The 15,428-nt window shown below is 33.4% G+C and overlaps 2 protein-coding genes across 5 annotated transcripts; one reads left to right on the top strand and one right to left on the bottom strand.

The window, feature by feature from the left end:
- Window positions 1-401: 401 nt before the first annotated feature.
- On the top strand, window positions 402-1,499 carry LOC117924800 (glycine-rich cell wall structural protein-like). The gene has a single exon (XM_034843512.1). The coding sequence runs from the start codon at window positions 402-404 to the stop codon at window positions 1,497-1,499; it is 1,098 nt and encodes a 365-aa protein (XP_034699403.1).
- Window positions 1,500-2,593: 1,094 nt separating this feature from the next.
- Window positions 2,594-6,824, bottom strand: LOC117924866 (probable sulfate transporter 3.4). Of its 4 annotated transcripts, none has more exons than XM_034843583.1 (13): window positions 6,438-6,824; window positions 5,982-6,030; window positions 5,679-5,886; window positions 5,210-5,381; window positions 5,054-5,119; window positions 4,840-4,953; window positions 4,603-4,719; window positions 4,408-4,534; window positions 4,031-4,317; window positions 3,559-3,749; window positions 3,339-3,421; window positions 3,101-3,177; window positions 2,594-3,008 (listed from the first exon to the last, which is right to left on the bottom strand). In XM_034843583.1, the coding sequence occupies exons 1-13, from the start codon at window positions 6,789-6,791 to the stop codon at window positions 2,871-2,873; spliced, it is 1,983 nt and encodes a 660-aa protein (XP_034699474.1). In that variant the 5' UTR covers window positions 6,792-6,824; the 3' UTR covers window positions 2,594-2,870. The 4 variants fall into 4 exon arrangements, with proteins under 4 accessions (XP_034699474.1, XP_034699475.1, XP_034699476.1 ...); XM_034843584.1 differs by having other exon boundaries at window positions 3,101-3,174; XM_034843585.1 differs by lacking the exon at window positions 2,594-3,008 and having other exon boundaries at window positions 3,543-3,749.
- Window positions 6,825-15,428: the final 8,604 nt, after the last annotated feature.

Here is a 15,428-nt window from a genome sequence, read left to right as displayed (position 1 = left end):
ATATGCTATTTTTGAATGAAGTGGCATGCTTCTTTTCTCATCCAGACAAAAGGATAGCATGAATTTCATTTTCTAAAGAAAGAGAAATGGGATGGGAGGGGAACGGTGGCCATGAATGCGGTATATGGCAGTCACGTAGATGGTCATGTTGTCGAGCTGGGCACTGTTGTGTAGTGTAGCCAACGGTGAAGCAATTATTAAAACGTCCCAACTTCCAACAATATTTAATCTCTCTCACTTTTCTTTTCTTTTTCTTTTTTTTCATAAAGTGGTTTGTATGGAAATTTTTTTAGAAAAAGTATTGGAATAGGAGGAACAAGCAGCAGTGGGAATGTTAAATAAGGTAGGTCGAAGAAGTTTCTATATAAAGAGATGAAATGTTGCATGTAATGTGTGTAGTAATGGGAAGTTTCATGGCGGGAAAATTTGGTTGGGGGGTTTTGTGGGTTTGGGTGTTGGTGGTGATGGGCTGTGCATGTGTTGAGGGTAGGAAACTTGATGAGAAGAACGATGGAGGAGTGAAGAAGCCAGAGTGGTTTTTTGATGGTAATCCAGGATGGGGTGGTGGTGGGTGGAAAGGGCTGAGTTTTGGTAAGGGGGTGGGGTTTAGTTTTGGTTCTGGAAAACCTGGCATTGGCGGGAAACCTGATTGTGTTGGTGGGGGTGGGGGTGGCGGGATTGGTGGTGGAGGTGGAATTGGCGGCGGCAGTGGTGGGGGGATAGGTGGTGGTGGCGGGAAACACCACAAGAAGAAGGAAAAGAAGCATTATGGTGGTGGTGTTGGAGGAGGAATTGGCGGTGGAGGTGGAACTGGAGGAGGAATTGGTGGTGGAGGTGGTGCGGGAGGTGGTGGTGGTATTGGAGGAGGGGCTGGAGGAGGCATTGGAAAGGGAATAGGTGGTGGAGGTGGTGCGGGAGGTGGTGGTGGTATTGGAGGAGGGGCTGGAGGAGGCATTGGGAAGGGAATAGGTGGTGGAGGTGGTGCGGGTGGAGGAGGAGGTGGTGGTGGTATTGGAGGAGGGGCTGGAGGAGGCATTGGGAAGGGAATAGGTGGTGGAGGTGGTGCGGGTGGAGGAGGAGGTGGTGGTGGTATTGGAGGAGGGGCTGGAGGAGGCATTGGGAAGGGAATAGGTGGTGGTGCTGGTGGTGGATTTGGGGGAGGCATAGGTAAAGGGATTGGTGGGGGAATAGGAGGTGGTGGTGGTGGTGGTGGCGGCGGCGGCGGCGGAGGCATCGGCAAAGGAATTGGTGGAGGCGCTGGTGGTGGATTCGGGGGAGGTGTAGGCAAAGGGATTGGTGGTGGTGGAGGAGGCTTCGGAGGAGGTTGGGGGGCGGCTCTGGCGGAGGGATTGGAGGAGGTTTTGGGGGCGGCAGTGGTGTTGGTGGAGGAATCGGTGACGGTGGTGGAGGATTTGGTGGGGGTGGAGGTGGAGGTGGAGGTGGAGGTGCTGGAGGGGGCATTGGCGGAGGTGCCTGAATCGGCAACGACGGTGGTGTAATTGGCACTTCTGTTAACAACGCTGAAGTAAAGAAACCATGAAGCAGAATCACTCCGTAATAAAGCGACAGTGTAAGGCTGCAGACTTACACCTCTACCTCTACATTATGCCACTAAGACCTTGTATCTCTTTCTTTCATATTTACACTCCCCTGTTTCCTCCGACTCCATGTATCTTTTAATTAACATTATCTTAACAAAGTACTCTATTTATGTGGTTCCCATAGCAGGATCTTCTGCAATCCCATCTCTTTCATTAACTTCCTCTCAGAGTTCCTTTGCACCCAAAAATATAAATGGATCTGTTCACTAAGATTTTGATCTGTTCACTAAGATAAAGACAGAATAATCATAAACAATATAGAGTTGATTTTTTAGCACTTCACTTTGATTCCATTATTCAAAAAAAAAATTCACACAGAAGAGAAATATTTTTACCTATTTTTTTTAGTATAATTCGTAGAATACGATTGAAGTGCATAAGAAGGGTTATATTTATTAAACATGTACAGATATAGCTATCTATATATCCGTCTCCTCCTTTATTGCATTTCTATTCGGGTCAGCACAGGTCGTGCTCTATCAAAATTCAAATTTTTATTTTCTATTCAATGAAAATTGAAACACGATCATTTGAATTTACTATGGGCATCATATTCATATATAGATAAGATACCTGATTAGATATCTATGTAAGAATTTATGTTTTGGGGTTTACATATACTCATAATTGCTCTTATAATAAAATTACGAAGGATTTTTTATCGAAAAGAATCAATACTGATTAGTTATCTTTCAACTATAGTGTCCCACATAACAGCTCAAGTGAAGACAAATTCAAATCCTGTTGAGGGTTCTTTTGTAACGACCCGCTCCCAACGGCTTTAAAACGCGTCTACAAGGTTAAGAGAAATTTATATTTATATAATCCCTAATGTAGGATGTTACAAACACCCATACTGAGGTCGAACTGTGTAGATAATATCCGTTTTTTTTATCCAAATGGGCTCTCATGGCTTTAAAACGCTTTTATAGGATTAAGAAAAGTTTATACTTATATAACGTTATAAACTTTCCCCCTCTCCAATGTGAGGATGTCACAAAAAGTCTCTTGATGATATTTCAAAAAAAAAAGAAGGAGAATCTGCCATCACCCACATTTATTTCCATCCACAAGTGGAATTAGGCAGCAAATTTAAAATATCATACATTTAAATGGTAGACACTTGGGACATCACACCAACTTGAGAGTGAGGGATAGTTAACAAACCACAAACCAGCTAAGGATGAGAATTTTTCAGAAATCTCCATCTTACACTCTTGAGGCACAGAGTGTAGATTCTTGTTGAAAATCACTCCGCTTATGGTGAGGTTAAGCCTTCCATGAAGATGATATGTCAGTTACTGCCTCTCCAACTGTCAAATAAAGTTGGTTTGTTCCAAACAAATCAAGGATTTTTGAGTGATGGAGCTTTTCCATTACGCTTCCAACAGGATTTACCAACACCAGCTAGAAAAAATAGTCACCACAAAACAACACAAAGTCATGATCTTTAACAGGAAAGTAAATCGGAAGTTAGGGCCTTTGTCATGCTGCCTTACCTGAACTGATCTATTCAGCAGTGTCCTTCTAAGTTCATATATAGCATCAATACCGCTGCTATCTATGGCTGTCACTGCTGAAAATTTTGGGAAAAATTTTGAGTTAGCATAGGCTTATCCAGTCCAGACAGATTCATCTTCTTTTTTTTCATGTTATTTCAAGGAGTTATTCTCATAATCATTTTTGCCCCATCTCATACAGGACTAAATTTCCTTTCAGTGTATTGAACCCTCATACCTGTCATATCCAAAACCACACATTTCAGATTCTCCTCCTTTTCTTTAAGCCTCTCTTCCTCTTCCCAAACCCATCTTAATATCCTGCAGGAAGAAAAATAAGTTTGAACAATCATGATATGGAAAAGAAGTCTACTTAGGTGTAGTAGACAGTATATACTTTTGCAAAAGTATATCAACTTAACAAGAGATTGACTTAAATTACATAGGTACAGCTAAACCTTTCTTGAAGATAAGTTGAATTTGCAAAATAGATGGGAGATTCAATGCCTAGGATGAGGAAGCATGGAACTCTTGAAGCATTCTCATAGCGACTGACATTTTGGTATATTTGAGTACCCGGGATATTCCCCAATACCACAGTGTTAGGCCTGGTAACATGCAGGAGAATCTTGAATACTGAAACTCCAACCTGAAATCGGGGGAAAAGTATCAAATTCCATCCAAAAACCATAAAACCATCTAATGCTTGTAATGCCCGATTTCTTGATGATAATGACTAATCATACGAAACATGTGTATATGCATGATTTTCGTGTGTGAAGCCCCCTAACCATGTCATGCAGCTCAAGAGGCCACAGTGGTTGTTTCAGTTTCTTGTTTGGTGAATAATGTAGCCTGCATGAAGAATGTTTCTGACCAAATGGAGCATTAAAGAAAACTAAGAGAAAAGTACAAGGAAAAGAGGATTACAGAAATGGCGAGACCCATAGGCACAGAGATAAATAAGACACCAAAGAACGAGCACAAGCAGGCCAAAAACTCAAGCTTGTCAAGCTTCCACAACAGAAATGCAGCATTATAGTCTATCAACCCAATCACTGCAGTAATGATGATCGCTGCTAAGACTAAATTTGGAGTGTGATAGAACAGTGGCATGAGAAATAGCAGTGTCACAAGCACTGCTCCTGCCATCACTATGTTTGAAAAGGCTGTTTTTGCTCCAGCATTGTAGTTTACAGCAGATCGGGAGAATGACCCTAGAATTCATTAGATTAAAAGGATTGGCATCGTTCTTGGAGAATATAACACAATGACTACACTATATATCGAATGGATAAGACTATTACCTGTAGTAACATAGCATGATGAGCAAGAACCAACCATATTCATTAGACCAATTGCCATCATCTCTTTGTTTCCATCAACTTGATAATTTTGCAGAGAAGCAAATGTTCTTCCCACTGCAATTCCTTCCTATGAATGAAAGAAAATATCAATTTTCCCATGAACTGTTCTGATAGCAAGGCCTAAATACTACTTACAGTGAGTGATAATATCCCTGTCACAATGCCTGCTTTGATAGCAAGGCCTAGATGAGGGCCATGGAAATATAGTATGTTTGCTGAAGGTGGGTTCAGACCATCTGGCAATTCACCAATCTGTTCAATGGCGATAGATTTACATTCAACATCACACTTTGAATTTTCTTGACAATTAAATGGAGGATATGATCGTCTAAAATAAAGAAAATATAGCATTTGAAAGGACAAAGTTCTTACCACTGAAACACCATGAAGTTCAGATTTTAGTAGGTAGACTAAAAGAGTTGACAGAATAACTGAAGTTAATGGAGCTGCTGCTGAAATCCAGAAAAGCTTTGGTCTCTTCAAGCTCTGTCAGTTGATTAAAACAAACCCAAATGTTAGAAAACATTTCAAAATTGACTATAAAATCACTTAGAAAAATTGAGTTTGGTGACAGATTATTACTCACAGTCAACCTTGCTGTCAGTAGAAATATTAGGAAACCGAAACCTAACACAATGGTTTTCCAGGACCACTGCATATAAAAAATATGCATACCATATAAGTTAGTAATTTTCTTTCACTTTCTGAGTGTAACTTAAACTCTCTTGTTCTGTTTCTTTACCTCTTTTGTGTGGCCGAAAACAGAGGACATTACAGGGATGATCTGCATTTTTTTAGTGAAGTGAACAATCCCAAGCAATCCTTTTAGCTGCTGCAAGGATACAATAACTGCTGCTCCAGCCATGAAACCAACCAGTGTCGCTTTAGAAAGAAAATCAATTATGAAGCCTAACCTGTAAACAATCACATCAAGGTCCTCGAAAGAAAAAAGGAAGAGAAAAAGAAGGACAAAAAACTATCCTTTTTATAGAGAAGCCACGGCCAAAAGCTTGAAAACTAATGAAAATCTACCAGATTGGTGTTTCAAGAAAACAGAGTTGGTTAATTAAAGCCAAGACAGTGATTAATGTTTAGGTGAGCTATAACTGTGGGGTTTAGTGGAGATTGTGATTCTTCCATTAAAAATAAAGGAAAAATAAAAAAATAAAAAAATAAAAAAAAGTTTTCCATTGAAGCTTGAGCTTTCCTACCTGAACAAACCTAAAGAAGCTTGAAACAAACCAGCAAAGAAGGTAGCAGTGAAAGCAAGTCTAAGATAGAGATCTGATTCATGAGTAGAAGAGACTGTTTCACTTAGCATTGTGCCCATGACCAAGGATGCTATTGAAACTGGACCCACACCAAGATGTTTAGAGCTCCCAAGAAGAGAATATATTAATGGTGGCACAAAACTTGAATCTGCAAAATTTTTATTCATAAGAGAAGCTTATAAGAAAGAAAACAAAAATGCTTGAATCTTATTTGTTAGCTGAAGAGAGTGTAGTGAAACTCACAAAGTCCAATTATAGGAGGCAAGTTTGCAAGCTTGGCATAACTGATTCCCTGCAACAATAGCATATCAGCATAGCAAAAATTTTTATTTTCTATGAACCAAGTGTGGGTTCTCAATTTTCATTGACTTTCAAGGGTGGTGCCATGAGTTTCTGTTAATTATAGAGCATTTTTTTATTTTCTTGAAAAGAAAAAGGGGAGCAAATAGATAAGCTCTTGAAATTCTTATCTCCCCACTAATTCTGATGAGAAAAGCAGCTAATTAAATTCATAACCCCAAAAAAAAAAAAAACCAATTCAGATACTAGGCCAAAAATGCAGGAAGAAAAAAAGGTTCATGCAGTTTAAAGCTGCCAAACCATAGAAAAAAAACACTCATTTGTCCAAGAAAGAAAAAAAGATAGAAAATATTAAAATATATATATATATATATGCTTCATGTTGATGTCGTATCTCACCTGAGGAATGGCCAGGCTAGCAATGGTGAGTCCAGAGACGAGATCAGATCTAAAAGTGCTGAGACTGTACCTAGGCACCCACTGCAGTATAGGGAAAAGACAATGGAGACCCAGAACCACTTTCCTGAGAAATGTCTGGTTCTTGAATCTGTGGAAAGGATCATCAGGGAAGAAAATCTCAGACAGTCTGTGCTTGAGTTTCTGAAATGTAGTTTTCTGGGGTGGCAAACAAACTCTATGTATCTCCAGAGGCTGCAACAACACTGGGCCTATTGAGAGCGTAAGATTGAAAGGAGTTTCAGGGGTTGAAACAGCTGAAGAATCTGCTTCTACTCTCTTTGAGTCTACACCCATTTCTGCAAACTACCGCCTTTCAAAAGCGTTGGACAAGCAAGAAACTTGGTTTGAAACCTATATGTGTATATATATATATATATACATATATGGGTATTTGGAGGGCAGAGTGGAAAGCGTTAGTTACCAACATTTGTTTGGCTGGGAAGAGAATTTCATGCACTTCGCACAGTTATTCACGCTCTGCATATGTCACGTGGAAAGCACGCTCCAACTTCTCTCCTAGAAATTTTGAATTACACATTCCATAATTTTTGTACTTAATTCTAACAAACTAAAATAATCTACTTGAAAAGATTGAGCATATTAAAAATCAACAAAATTAAAATTTTAATTACAATTGATAATCCATAAAATTAGTTAGTGTCCATTTTAGATACATTTCCTATTTTTTTAAAATAAAAAACTTTTATATAAAAATAAGGAGAAAGTGAGTTTCGGCTCACTAATTTAAAAATATATAAAAAAAACAAGCTTAAATGTTATAAATTGATTTTATTATCATCAAATTAAAAATATTTTAAATACATACCATTTTTCATAAATTCGATAATCATTTCCTGTGATAATATTAAATAAAATTTATCAAAAAACTAATTTAACAAGTCAAGTTAATAAAATTATTTTATAAATAAATATATTATAAGTTTTATTATATGTTCTCAAGTGGCAAATAAGATTTTTTTTTCTTTCTAATTCTCTAGTTAATAATGGTTTTATATTTTATATTATATAAATCTCTTCATCTTCTTATCTTTTTTAATAAAATTGAATGGGCTTTTTATTGATATCAATAATAAAATTAAAAAAATTAAAAACTTAAAAACTAAAAATATAAAAATAAAATATTAACTTTCACTTTGCTTGTAAAGTACTATTTAAAAATAAAGATATCGAAAAAGGGAAATATAATAGAAGTCAATATTTTTTTTTTAAATCTTTTAAGTTTTTTTATTTTAATTGTATTTAATTTTAAAGTATTTTAGTTTTAATTTTTTTAAATTTCTTATTTTATTATTATTCAATATTCCTAAGGATGTTTGTTTTTTTTAAAGGAATTTTTAAAAAAAAAATCAATTTGTTAATTGGTGTTATGGACATAGCAAATAAAAATGGTCATTTTAGAAGATAATTATTCACTTATGAACAAATGCATGAATTGATAAAATTGATTTATAAAATTTAAAGTTTTTTTTTTATATTTTTTCAAATTATCAAGTCATAACTCACTTTTCCCTAAAAATAAAATATTTTATACAAAAAGATATAAATTTGTTTTATGTATTTTGACATCTCAAATTTTAAATTGTTTTTAAAATTATCAGTTTTTAAGTTTATAAGAATTCTTATATCATATATAAAAGTAATTATTATTTTTTATTATAAAAATGGAAAATGAAAAATAAATTCACATTTAATGAATATTTAATGTAGTAATTTATTTTTATTGTCATAACTTGCATTATTTAAACCAAAATTCATCGTACTCATGAGAAATGTAAATGGGTGCGACTTAATAACTTAAAGTAATTTAATAACTTAATTTAAGTTATAAAGTAAATTAAATATATTTGATAAAAAAAATAAAAATAAAAAAACTTAATGGTATGACTTAAAGTTAAAAAACAACTTTAAATAATAAATAAAAACAATTAATTTATTTTGAAGTTCAGACGTTCATTTTACTTTTTTACCCTTTTGTATCTTAATTATTTCCATTATCTATTTTGCAACTCTAGACCTTCGTTATTATTTGATTTCTTTTACCCTAATTATAATTTATGAGAATAAATATATCAATTTGATAATTTAAAATAAATTTAAGTTAATTTTATTAAGCAATTTTAATACTTAAAATAATGATTAAATAATAAATTTTAAGTCAATAACTTTAATATAATTTAACTTAAAATCAATTTAAGTTATTAAGTAATAAGTATTAAATTTTATCAAACATCCTCTAAATTTAATTATAAATTTGATCACGTCAAAGTGAGATGTTAACTCAAAATTAACAATAATAAAAGGTAAAATGCATAAATATCTTAATGTTATATGTATAAATTATAAATGGATGAGTAGCACCCACAAGCACTTCCGTCCTGGCCCGATTAATTTTCTTAGAGGAAGTGTTTGGCAGATGGGAAATAGCAGTGTGAAATGGGAAAATTATTAGGTAGGGAGCAAACGAGGAAAGACAGTAATGGCAGGGAGGAGAAAGCCAAGAAAACAGACTGGTGATTCCTTACTCTAAAATTATAGAATAGTATATCCAAGATTACCTCCCGTGAATTTCTGCTTACAAAAGACATCGACATCACACGTATGTCACATGCTAACTATTTGGATTCACCCTACTCTGCTCCCTCCATTCCTATCTACTCAAAATATATTAATTTATTTTTATATTTTATATAATATTTTATACTTGTTCTGAAAATTGTTTTTAACAAAATATTTATAATTAATAGTTATTTGATAAACCAACTTAACAACTTAAAGTGATTTAATAATTTAATTTAAATTAAATATGTTTGATAAAATAAAAAATAATTTTAAGTAATAAATAAAAATAATTAACTAACTTAAATTCATATTTTTATTTACTTTTTTACCCCCATTTGTCCTAATCACCTTCATGATCCCCTATGTTATTCCATGACTTCTATTATTACTCGATTTCTTTTACTCAAATTATAATTTATAACGGTAAATATGTTAATTTGATTATTTAAAATAAATTTTAAGTTAATTTTATCAAATAACCTTAATACTTAAGGAAAGAATTAAGTAATAATTTTAAGTCAACAACTTAAGTATAATTTAAGTTAAAAGTGAACTTAATTCATTTAAATCATTGAGTCTTACCAAACCTTGGGCCTGTTACGTGAGTTGGTCCACCCCAAGGCCCATGTAAATGGGCTTTGCTTGAGGAAAACTTAATTTAAACCTAATCCAACTCAACTTTGTGGATTAAACTCGAATTAGTCAAATTTAAGTGGGTTTTATTTTGATTGTCAAACTTGAGTTAGTGGAGTTGATTAAGTTATATAGATTAATATTTTTAGTCAAATTAGACGGAAACTCAATTTTGCCTAAGTTGATCAAATTATAAGAGTTAAATTATATATTTGGATTAAACTTGTGAGAAATAGTTTTTATTTTACTTTTTTTTTTCTATATACTTTTACCGAAATTTATATAGTAAATGTGATAAATTTCTATATAATAAAAAAAAATTATCCAACTATCTAGAAAATAAAATAATATATAATGTAATTAAAATTTGGTATTTTTATTCCAAATTAAAAGGAATATAAAATAAATATTATTATGTAAAATAATATAAGTTATAAATATTATATAAAAAAAATTGAGTTTGACTTAAATATTAAAAAATGATTTGTGGTTAATTTGCAACTTCAACAAATTATAAAATTTTGAGAGAAAATACAACAACAATTTGGAGCAATATGAGAGCAAAAGTAGAATTTCAAGTAAATTGCGGATGTGGGATGGAAATGAGGTATTTATAAGGAAAATTTGAGCCAAAATAGTTTTGAATAAAATCCTTTTACAAATTGGATGAGAAACCATTGTTGGGCCTGTTGCTTGAGTTGGCCCAGCCCAAGGCCAAGATGAATGCATATGGGCTTTTCTTGAGCCCATGTTTCGCTCTGAACCGTGGGCAATCATATCTTTTAGGCCTTCTGTGAACAAATGGAAAACTCCAAGATGTATTTTTCTGCGGTCTAGTCGGCTGGTACTGTGGAAGCTAACACATCATGTCAGGAGACTGTGATCACATGGGAAGTAACTTGGTCAAATATCTAAGAAGCAACTTGTCCCGAGGGAGTCTTACAAGTAGTAGACAATGAACCTGTCATGTTTGACAAATATTGTCATGTTTGAAAAGTAACTTGAATTAATTGGGCTATGAATTCGATGGCTAATCTTTGATTTTTCATTCAATTCAATAGTATAAAAATGGAAGTACCATGTCTCCACATGATCAAATCAAGATTCTTGAAAATAAATTAATTAGTTTTTACACATGTGATTGCATGTTATTCATTAATTTAATGTTTATTTGTCAAGAGGGGTTGAGCTTTTACTTTAAAGTATATAAAACAAAAATCAAGATGAAGAGGAAGAAGAAAGAAAAAAGGAAAAATTCAAATCAAAGTGGTTCTCTTTTATTATAATCAACATTTCAATTTTTCATTCACAAAGGTCAAGTAAACCAGAAAAGTAAGCTAATTTATGTAATATTATCATAAACCATATGAGATTTGTAGAATTTTTTTATGTATAATGATTGATATTTTGGAGTTGTGTCTTTGTCTTCGACTTCGACTTTTAGTCATGGGAGATCTACTCTTGATTTGCCACTTATAATGGGTGTCGGTTTATAACTTGAGAGGGTCGAGCTCATGGCTAGATAACCTGGTTGATATTAGGCCTAGGTCCAAGCTTCAATTATGGGTTTAAGAATAAGTTAGCAACATATGGATTAAGTCTGTAAGCAAGTCAAATCTAACTTGGATTGTGGAATACTCAACTTAAACTTAAATCAGATTGAGATGTTCCACCTAAATCCAATTAGTTTTCAGAAGGTTAGGTTATGTTCAAATTGATTGGATTAGACTTGAGTTAATTAAGTTTATGTTGATCAAATTTTGGTTTTGAAACTTGAGCTTGTGGGGTTAATTGAGTTACATAAGTTAAGATCAGTCAAGTTAAACTCAAATTTAGATTTTGACTAAGTCACTCAAATTATATGGTTGATTGAAGTTGCCAATAACAGTTTGTTATTTTAATTTGTTTTTTATATGTACTTTTACCAAAATTTATATAGCAAATAAGATAAATTTCTAGATAATAAAAAAAAATTTGAGTTTCTAGAAAAATGAAATAATATATAATATTATTATAATTTGGAATTTTTATTTTAAAATTTTAAAATATATAAAATGAATATTATGATATAAGATAATATAAATTATAAACATTATAAAAAACATTATATTGAATTCGATTTAACATAGTTGTTTGAACCTTGACTCGAATCTAATGCAAAATTGAGTATAAGTTGTAAAAATTGAACTTAACTATTAAACATGATTGGAAAGCCACACCAAAAATTGGGTTTGATTGGAATTAGGGCAGATAAAGCAACACAAATTCACCCTTAATTAGGAGAAAAAAATATGAAAATTTGGATTGAGAATCTCTTTTCATTAATTGGATGATATATGAAACATTTCAAGGGGGAGACAATTGGGATTTTGAAAAATATACATTTCTTTTATTTTTATTTTTTTAAATATGATAGTTCCAAAATTATTTTTTAAGTCCATTATTTTCTAAGGCATCAATAAAAAGTTATTTTTTGGATAAACAACTTTAATTTAAATATTAAAGTTATCTTTTTAAAAGAAAAGTTAAAAAATTTAACTGACATTATCTTTTCATGTGATAGATTGCTTAAACTCTCATATTTCAAAAAATAATTTCTAAAATTATTATATTTTTGTCAAAATCCTTGGGACAGTTTTGGTTTTGGGCTCCACAATGTAGTTTGTAGGATCCATACCCAAGCCCACTCAAAGGTACTTGATTTTGTATGGGTCGAATTTGCAATTAATGATAAAAATATTGGAAAAATATGAAAATACGGGTAATTGAATCCACACATCCATCCATTGGATGGACCTTGATGATCTTTGGAACTATTGGTAAAAGAATTGTTCATAAATGGATGATTTTTCATGATAGATTACTAAATTCGTTGGTTGTCTGGTCTTTTCTTTTTCCAAATTAGACTTATTCATTGGTATATTTTGTTTATGTTTGTCACATTACGACATAAGTGATATATGTCCCACATTGGAAAGGGAAAAAAAAAATTTATAACACCTGTATATGTATGAATTTTTTAAAATTTTGTAAATATATTTTAAAATTTGTAAAAGTTCTTTCAATTTAAAACGGACAATATTTATACGATTAAAAGTAAATTATTATAAATGATATCAGATCCGATCCTTATCCGGAAGAGAAGAGGGTGACTGCAGTGACAACTTGAGACATGACAAATATGTATATATAAATGGTAGAATGGTAGGGAGTGGACCCTTAGTCTATGGGTACGTGTTACACCTCCTTCCACTTCTATCATCAGGAACATCTCATCTCCATTTTCCATATAAAATAAGACTATCAACATTGACTGCTGGTGAGTAAAATAAGACAATCGACACTGACCGCTGGTGGAGGCATTAATAATTAACGACTTAAAAACCCAATAAGTGGAACCTTTTTCTGTTCTTAAGTGAAGGCAGAGTTGATGCCCTAAAGGTGTTTCGTTGTAGGGAAAAAGCACTCTCAAGTGCCACCACTGTTGATCTTCTGTTTCATTTTTCATTCCTACCCTCAGGCATCACCTGTCCCAGTTACACTCCTCTTCGAAAAGAGGAAAAAAAAGAAGTTACTGAACTTAATCTAAGGCCATAATTGGTGTTCAACTAGGAAGGTCCAACAAACTTTCTCATCAATTACTGTAGTAGTGGCGCTTTCACTTGTAGGTGGTGAAGTGATCATGAACCCTTTGGGCATGATCATCTCTCCAACTAAAGGGCCCGCGAAAAATTTGAACCACATGTAAATTCCAATTAAAAACCATGGAATCTGACGTGGGTCTTCCTAAAAATCTTAAAAATAGACAGTACTACCTTCTTTTCTATTTCTCATCGAACCTGCAGAAACTCCCACTATTTTGAACATTGACTCTCCCATGTACCAAAGGTCAGCTCTGTAAGGTCATATAACCTTTGTATGAACCCAACTCAAAATCTTCATGCAAACTGCTTTTCGGTGTGGTGGCTAGACTTCTTCATTGTCAAGTATATATCCATGTCTAGTTGGTAATTAATGGAGGCCAAGTAGGTTCCCACTTGGAAATCCCGTAACGCTTTTTTTTTTTTTTTTTTCTCATTTGGGTAACCATATTTTGACTCCCATTAATAATTTTGTTACATTTTCTTTTTCCTCCACAGGAGGGCTTGTGTGGAATAGCACGCAGCTCAGAAAGAGGTTTGACTTTGATTAGTACTGAGGGACTGTTAAGATAAACAGAATCCGCCCTGTGGAGAAAGGAAACCAACTTTTGATCAAAGAATAAAAATCGAACGACCCATTGGGAATAAAGAACTGTTTTTCCTGGATTTGATTTTCATTGACAAATGTTTCGAGTCTGGTTTGTTTCCATTACCAATGATCTTATAGTGGAGGGGCCTGATCATCCTCCAATTTTGAACAAAAAGCGTTTTCCTACAGGGTTTTTCTTCAGAAATGAATGCGTCTTCTGAGAACTCTCCTGGAAACTAAGGATGATAATGGCCTGCAGCACATCCTCCGCACTCAGTAAAATTTTCTTCTTTTCCTCTATTCTTTTGGCCTCCTCCCCACTAGTTTATACAAACAAGTAATGATTGAGGCTGCTGAAATGATCAGAAAAAATGCCTATAATTAATTTCACTCCACACAGGCGATTGCGTTTCAAACTTGCAAAGAACACGTTTTGATGTGTTACACACCACCAAATTTTATGACGTAGTTGGTAGCCACCCTCCATGAGTCTTGACCAACTGAGGGAGGTCTTATTTGATAGCTAGTGAGTGAAGACAAACGGACTCTTATTTGAACACTTCTAATTTTGTTTGGCTGGGAGAAAAAGGCCACATTGCAAAAGCCAATACCTTCACGTTATATGATGATCATCCTCTCTTTCTAGTAGTGGGTATAAAACATAACAATTATTTCCACCCCTTTTTTCAATTGATTCTACCCTTTTTCCCAAATGTCAAAAATCAATCAAATCGATCCATGTTCATGGGATTATCCTTTACCCAATCTGGCGAAGACGCGTCATGTTCTAGGGTGTTGGCCATTTTTCATGAAATGATTTCTGTGTAGATTAGCAAAAAAGGCTAGGGTCTGGTTCCGTCACCCCCAAAAAGCTGAAGAATTTGTTCTATTTCTTTGGTAATTGCAAAAGTTTCTCGCTATAATAAATTATCCGGAGCTTGTAAAAACTAAGTGGCATTGCATCCGGACTTGCCAAAGTTCTCATGCCCCACAATTGGATTCTTCCTATTTCTTTAACTAGGCAGGCAATCTAACCAAAACATTAAACTATGCTTACATTTTTAATTTAAAAATTAATCATGGAATCATGGAGAGGATTGTCTTCAATGTCTATTTCCAAATCTTATAAAGTTTGATTTGCTCACACTCAAAACCCTTAAAATAACTCCTCAAATGTGGTGAATTTGATAGAGTTTTTTAGAATTTTTGAGAAATGGTATAATGGTTCGGTACCAGACTATAAAGTGATGTTAAATCAAATTATATAATTAATCTAATAAAAGTGAGCTAGCTAAGAGTAAGAAATTATCATGATTCGATAAACGTGAATTTTTTTTTTCATTGCTTTTGATTTGAACTTGTAGTTAGATGCAACTTTCAATTATTCTTCATCTCACTTTCTTAATTAAATCAAAATCCTAATATCTTCACTTTTTCTTCAAAACTTTTATTGATTCTCCTCCATCTCTTTCACCCTTAAAATTAAAC

The sequence above is a fragment of the Vitis riparia genome, chromosome 11 (genome assembly GCF_004353265.1).
Source record: "Vitis riparia cultivar Riparia Gloire de Montpellier isolate 1030 chromosome 11, EGFV_Vit.rip_1.0, whole genome shotgun sequence".
NCBI lineage: Eukaryota > Viridiplantae > Streptophyta > Magnoliopsida > Vitales > Vitaceae > Vitis > Vitis riparia.
Note: the sequence above shows the minus strand (reverse complement) of the source record. Positions and strands in the feature narration are given on the sequence as shown.

Bases quoted from the DNA above. Each gene is read 5' to 3' on its own strand.
- LOC117924800 (XM_034843512.1), top strand. From the start codon at position 402: ATGGGAAGTTTCATGGCGGGAAAATTTGGTTGGGGGGTTTTGTGGGTT.
- LOC117924866 (XM_034843583.1), bottom strand. From the start codon at position 6,791: ATGGGTGTAGACTCAAAGAGAGTAGAAGCAGATTCTTCAGCTGTTTCA. The intron at 5,382-5,678 runs GTAGGAAAGCTC...GATTGTTTACAG, and splicing joins GCTTCTTTAGGTTTGTTCAG to GTTAGGCTTCATAATTGATT. The intron at 4,318-4,407 runs GTAATAGTCTTA...AATGAATTCTAG, and splicing joins ATCATGCTATGTTACTACAG to GGTCATTCTCCCGATCTGCT.